Source organism: Cricetulus griseus, chromosome 7, assembly GCF_003668045.3.
Source record: "Cricetulus griseus strain 17A/GY chromosome 7, alternate assembly CriGri-PICRH-1.0, whole genome shotgun sequence".
NCBI classification, from domain to species: domain Eukaryota; kingdom Metazoa; phylum Chordata; class Mammalia; order Rodentia; family Cricetidae; genus Cricetulus; species Cricetulus griseus.
In genome coordinates, this window is record NC_048600.1 from 115,502,636 (window position 1) to 115,508,305 (window position 5,670).

General features: G+C 54.4%; 1 protein-coding gene across 1 annotated transcript; it reads right to left on the minus strand.

The window, feature by feature from the left end:
• Positions 1-556: 556 nt before the first annotated feature.
• Fzd2 (frizzled class receptor 2) lies at positions 557-4,265 on the minus strand. The gene has a single exon (XM_027427993.2). It carries the CDS (start codon positions 3,881-3,883, stop codon positions 2,171-2,173), a length of 1,713 nt encoding a protein of 570 aa, XP_027283794.1. The 5' UTR covers positions 3,884-4,265; the 3' UTR covers positions 557-2,170.
• Between the last annotated feature and the right edge of the window lie 1,405 nt (positions 4,266-5,670).

The window sequence follows — 5,670 nt, forward strand, 5'->3', positions numbered from 1 at the left end:
TCACTTTTGTGTAGAATTTAACTCTTTCCTATAGCCTTTATGGGGTTCTTTTAGACTTGAAAGAAATGGAGCCAGGGATGGGGGGGGGGTGACACTGCTTCTCCTACCCCCTACCACACCACCACTTTTATAGTTAAGGCAAATTTATATTGAAGACTTAGTGAATCCAGCACAAATAATTCAGAGAAAGACTATATATTTTTGGGAAGGGGGTCTCTACTGAAATGCCCAGGCTTCAGTGCAATTGCAAACAAAGCTCCACATATGACTTCAATTACCACCAAACATTTTCGCTTCCCTTCCCCCAACATAAACTAACAAACACTTAGAAGTCGGGGTTCCAACTTAACTTTCTCCCTTGTCCCCAAGTCTGCCAATGAGAGATGATAAGAAATCAATTTTCCCATAACTATTTAGTGAAACAATTGAGGCCTTGGGCAAGGATCCCGCTCTACCCAACTCCCAACCAAATAGGTGAAGGGGAGAAGGAAGGAGGGGGTGTGGTTTGGTAAAGGGGGAGTTACAACCCTGTTAAATACAATTAAAGGGCTAGATCTTAAGATAATTAAATGCACTTTATTACGATGATTATTAGGTTTTAATTTGCACTATTATCAAGAAACAGGAGAGATGGTGACAGCAGAGTTCTGGCACACTGGTCTTCAGCTCTTTAGCCTTCCAATTCTAAAATACTCCAAATAGTAGAGGGAACTGATGTGTGTTAGCAACTGGAATTCTCATACCGGCAAAGATACTTTGTATATCATCTCTCAGGCTGATAACTTGAGAAAAATCTTTTCCTTTATTTGTGTACAGGGGGAAGAAACATGTTAGAAACATTCTATCAATCTTGTGATATAGAATGTCATGTAAACACTCGACCCCACCCCCACAGCCACAAAGAGCCTGCCCAGAGAGGCCTTCTAAAGCAAACTTAACCCAGTTTTTTTTGTTGTTGTTGCTGCTGTTTTCCTGGGCAGCTTTTTATTTTTTATTTTTTTTTTAAAGGCCAGTCTTTTGTCAAAAGAAAACTAAAATTCCCACCAGCCCATCCAATCCCCTCCCTCCGACCCAACCACTTTTACTGCTTTTGGAAAACAAAACAAAACAAAAAAACCCACACGTAACACACAACCGAACCTTAAAACTTGCTAACCTGGATACCATCGCGGGGAGACTACCGGGAGAGAAGGGAATGGGAGAGCAAAAGACCCAGGGTTTGCAATAACGCGTTTCAGAGGCTAGGGGTATCCCTAAAATTCAGGGAAAGAGAGTAGTTCTCAAAATGGTGTGTATACTGGGCGGGCGGGGGGCGTCAAAACACACTGCACACAGCGTTTTGTTGCCCATTCTCTGCGCGTGGGCCGGAGCTGAAACCACAGGAGGATCTGGGTGCCCGCGAGGGAGTGGGCTGGGGGGATGGAGGCCATTCCTCCTTTCCTCAGGTCTCCGCCCTCTCCCTAACAGCGGTATGTTTTTCCACGTCTGCATCTGGATTGGGAGGTTTCCAGATTTCGAGTGAGGGAGACAGAACAAATGAGGAGAGTGAAAGGGCGTGGGGGTGGGGAGAACGGGAAATAAAATATAACAAAACGAATCCAAGTCTTGTTAAAAAATATCCAACAGCTTCCACAGGCCCCGCGTCGGCGAGGAGGCTCGCAAATTCGGCTTTTATAGAAGTTGAGTGGAACTAACTCCCAACTCCTTGAAGCCAACAAAAACAGCGCGCAAGCTAGGTGCCTCTCCCAGCAGGCCCAGCCCTGCCAAATCACCAAAAAATTCGAACCAGAGCGCGCAGGGCGGCTTTTAAAAGGGCACTCAGAAAAGGCGAGACCTCCTCCCCCACCCCATTCTTCAGCCCTGGCGCCCTCGCTGGGCCTTTTTTTTTTTTTTTTCCTTTTTCCTTTTAAATAGAAAATATATAATTAAATTTACAAAGACTATTTACAGTTTTAATTACAAACCTGGGAGGGGCGTTGGACAGAGTTCTTTTTAAAAAGCGACCTAAAATAAAATGTTTTTGTCTTTTTTTTTTTTTTTACTGTTCTTTATTTAAAAAAATAAAATAGGAGTCCATAGGGCGCACCCCTTCCCGAGTGAAGGAAGGCAGCGTGCGGGGGAGGGGCGGGGGCGGCCCTGGGGGAGGGGGCGCCCGTCAGGCCAGGCCGCTTCACACGGTGGTCTCGCCATGCCGGCTGTTGGTGAGACGCGTGTAAAACTTCCTCCACGAGTGCAGCGTCTTGCCGGACCAGATCCAGAAGCCCGACGTGATGCCCACGATGAGCGTCATGAGGTATTTGATCATGTAGACTGTGAAATCGGGCGACATGCGCGGCGTGTAGTGGGCCGGGCACGGGATGGCCAGGCTCTTGCAGTGCTGGCTTACCCACGAGCGCTCCCAGTGCTCGCGGAAGGCCTGCTCGTAGAAGTAGCAGGCGATGACGATGGTGGCCGGCACGGTGTAGAGCACCGAGAAGACGCCGATGCGCACCATGAGCCTCTCCAGCTTCTCCGTCTTGGTGCCATCGTGCTTCATGATGGTGCGGATGCGGAAGAGAGACACGAAGCCGGCCAGCAGGAATGACGTGCCGATGAACAGGTACACGAAGAGCGGCGCCAGCACGAAGCCCCGCAGCGGGTCCAGGCTGTTGAGGCCCACGAAGCACACGCCGCTCAGCAGGTCGCCGTCGATCTGGCCCATGGCCAGGATGGTGATGGTTTTGACGGCCGGCACGGCCCAGGCGGCCAGGTGGAAGTACTGCGAATTGGCCTCGATGGCCTCGTGGCCCCATTTCATCCCGGCTGCCAGGAACCAGGTGAGGGACAGAATCACCCACCAGATGGAGCTGGCCATGCTAAAGAAGTACAGCATCATGAAGAGGATAGTGCAGCCCTCTTTCTTGGTGCCCTGCACCACCGTGCGGTAGCCGTCCTCGGAGAAGCGCTCGTTGCACACCACGCGCTCCTGGAGCACGAAGCCGGCGATGTAGGCCACCGACACCATGGTGTAGCAGCCGGACAGAAAGATGATGGGCCGCTCTGGGTACCGAAAGCGCTGCATGTCCACTAAGTAGGTGGTGACCGTGAAGAACGTGGAAGCGCAGCACAGCACCGACCAGGTGAGGATCCAGAGACGGGCAAAACGCGTCTCCTCCTGGGAGAAGAACATGGAGCCGTCGGGCCGTGCGGGCTCGCAGGGCGCTGCACAATCGCGCTCACCTAGAAACTTATAGCTGAGATAGGACGGCACCTTGAGGACGCGGGGACAGTGGAAAGGGTGCTCCAGGGTAGCGTAGCGCGGAGGCGCGCCACCGCCGCCAGGGCCGCCCGGGGTGCCACCCGCGCCAGGCTGCAGCCCGGAGGGCGGCGCGGTGGTGAGCAGCGCAGGAGCTCCGTCCTCGGAGTGGTTCTGGCCCACGCAGATCTGTTCCGCGCCGTGACGCGGGAAATGCTCGCAGCGGAGGCGCTCGGGCCACTGGAAGCCGAACTTGTTCATGAGCGCCTCGCAGCCTTGGCGCGCGCGCTCGCAGATGGAGCGGCACGGCGGGATGGCCTGCTCCAGCACCGTGCACACCGGAGCGTACATGGAGCACAGGAAGAAACGCAGCTCGGGCGAGCACTGCACCTTCACCAGCGGGTAGAACTGGTGCACCTCCAGGCCCGCGTCCTCCTGGTTCGTGTGGCCGAGAAGGTTGGGCATGATGGTCTGGTTGTAGGCGATGTCCGTGCACAGCGGGATGGAGATGGGCTGGCAGAAGCCGTGGTCCGGGATGGAGATGCCCTTCTCCCCGTGAAACTGGGCCGGCCCAGCGGCCGGCAGCAGCAGCAGTGGCAGCAGCAAGCGGGGCAGGGCGCTGCGGGGCAGGGCGCTGCGGGCCCGCATGCTGGCCGCCGCCCCCCACTCGGCTCCTGGGCGCCCCCCAGCCCCCGCCCCCAACCCCGAGACCGCGCGCCTTTCCCGGGCCGCCTGGCTGCCCCGCCGCCTCCCGCGCCTCTTTGCAAACTTTGCTCGCGGCCGCAGAGTTGGGGAGGCCGGGCGGGGGAGGGGGCGGCGCACCCGCTTGCTGGCTCGCCGCGGTCGGACTGAGTGGTCGGAGACCCGGCGCACCGCTGCCCTCGCTCCTCTTCCTCCTCCTCTAGCCTCTGGGCATCCCCTCTCCCCACCCTCCTCTAACCAGCGACTCCTTTGTGCCTCCTTCAGCCCTCACCTCGGCCTCTCCGATCCCAATTAGTCGGTTTCAAGGGGGCCCCCGCTGGCGGCCCCGCCCTCTCCTCAGCCCCCCCTTCAAAGGGATCCTTGAAACCGCCCCGTCGAGCTTTGCTCCGTCCCAAAATGTGCTCTCGGCCAATCAGATTTAAATTCGAGGACCAGCCCCGAGGGCTGGATTGGTCGACCACAACATAATGAGATCAGAAACCAGATGCCAAGAAAACTCTGCCCCCCTCCTTTTGCTTTTTTAAAGAGACAAGCTATTATTATATTAGGGGCTGTTTGCTCAATCCGAGATCTCTTCGGAGTCGCCGAGGCGAGGTCCCGAGACACGTTTTCCCAGGGTGGCGTCCGAACCAGGCAACTCAGGCCTGATCTGTGGTCCTGGAGCCCAGGCGCTCTGAGGTACACGAGCACTTTGCTCCCGCCCCCTGCAGGGCTCCTCAACTGCCGCCCCCCTTTCCCAGTATCATTTATAAAGTCTAGAGAAAAAAAAAAAAACAACTCAGTTTAAAAAATATATAAATATAAAACTGTATGTGTTTTAAAAGCTCGTAAGCAAACAGTTTGCAAAGACTCCTCTCAACCCCTTCTCTTACAGTCGAGGTAAAAGTATCACTTCTTCCTAAACAAGGACACCAAGAAGTTTGCCTCGCCCCTCCCCCTTCACACACCCTTAAGTAACCCTCTGAAAAATGAGAGCCTGTCTCTTTAAGGGGCTCTTAAAGGGGCCGGGACTCCGGGGTGTAATTGCCCCATAGCGAGCACAAAGGAGCCCATTATGGTTCTTTGTGTTCGGTGGCACCTCAAAGTGAGAAAATTCAGGAACTCAGAGGCCAGGCTTCAGGGCTGGGGAAGGGGTGGGGGGTGAGGTGAAGTAGAAAGGCCCGGAGCTGAGGTTTCAATCCACCCCCCTTCCGAGGAAAATCTTAATTATGCAAAGTAAAGTTTAGTTGCCATAAGGAGGAGGTCTTAATGGAAAGTTAATGGCGGGGATGATGGGCAGTTTTGAGTGAAGAAACCACTCTCTTAGGTCTGACGAATGTTTTGGGGAATTTGCCTTCTCCCTCCCCATCCCTGCTCCGCCTAAAAGCTTCCAGATTGGATCTCCTGGGAGAAAAGGGAGTTTGACCCAAACTTTAAGTGATTCCACACCCGAAAGATGGTGTGTGTGGCGAGGGAGGAGGCTGGGGTTGTGGTCGAGAGTTTCTCCTCTCCGTCTCTCACCTGGCTGAGGGGTGGGGTGGCCCGTAGAAGGGCTCCCCGCCCTCAACCCCCAACACACTAGGCTTGTAAATTAGAGGTGGTGGGGGGAGTTGCCCGGGAATCTGTGTCTGGTACTGGATGATGGATCAATTATTTCTGTTGTCTCTCTGGAGAGAAGGAGGAGGAGAACTTAAAAAGAAGAAAGACGATTGAGTTTAGACAGCCGCTTTTGCCTCTGAGTGTGGGCCAAATCC

Bases quoted from the DNA above. Each gene is read 5' to 3' on its own strand.
- Fzd2 (XM_027427993.2), bottom strand. From the start codon at position 3,883: ATGCGGGCCCGCAGCGCCCTGCCCCGCAGCGCCCTGCCCCGCTTGCTG.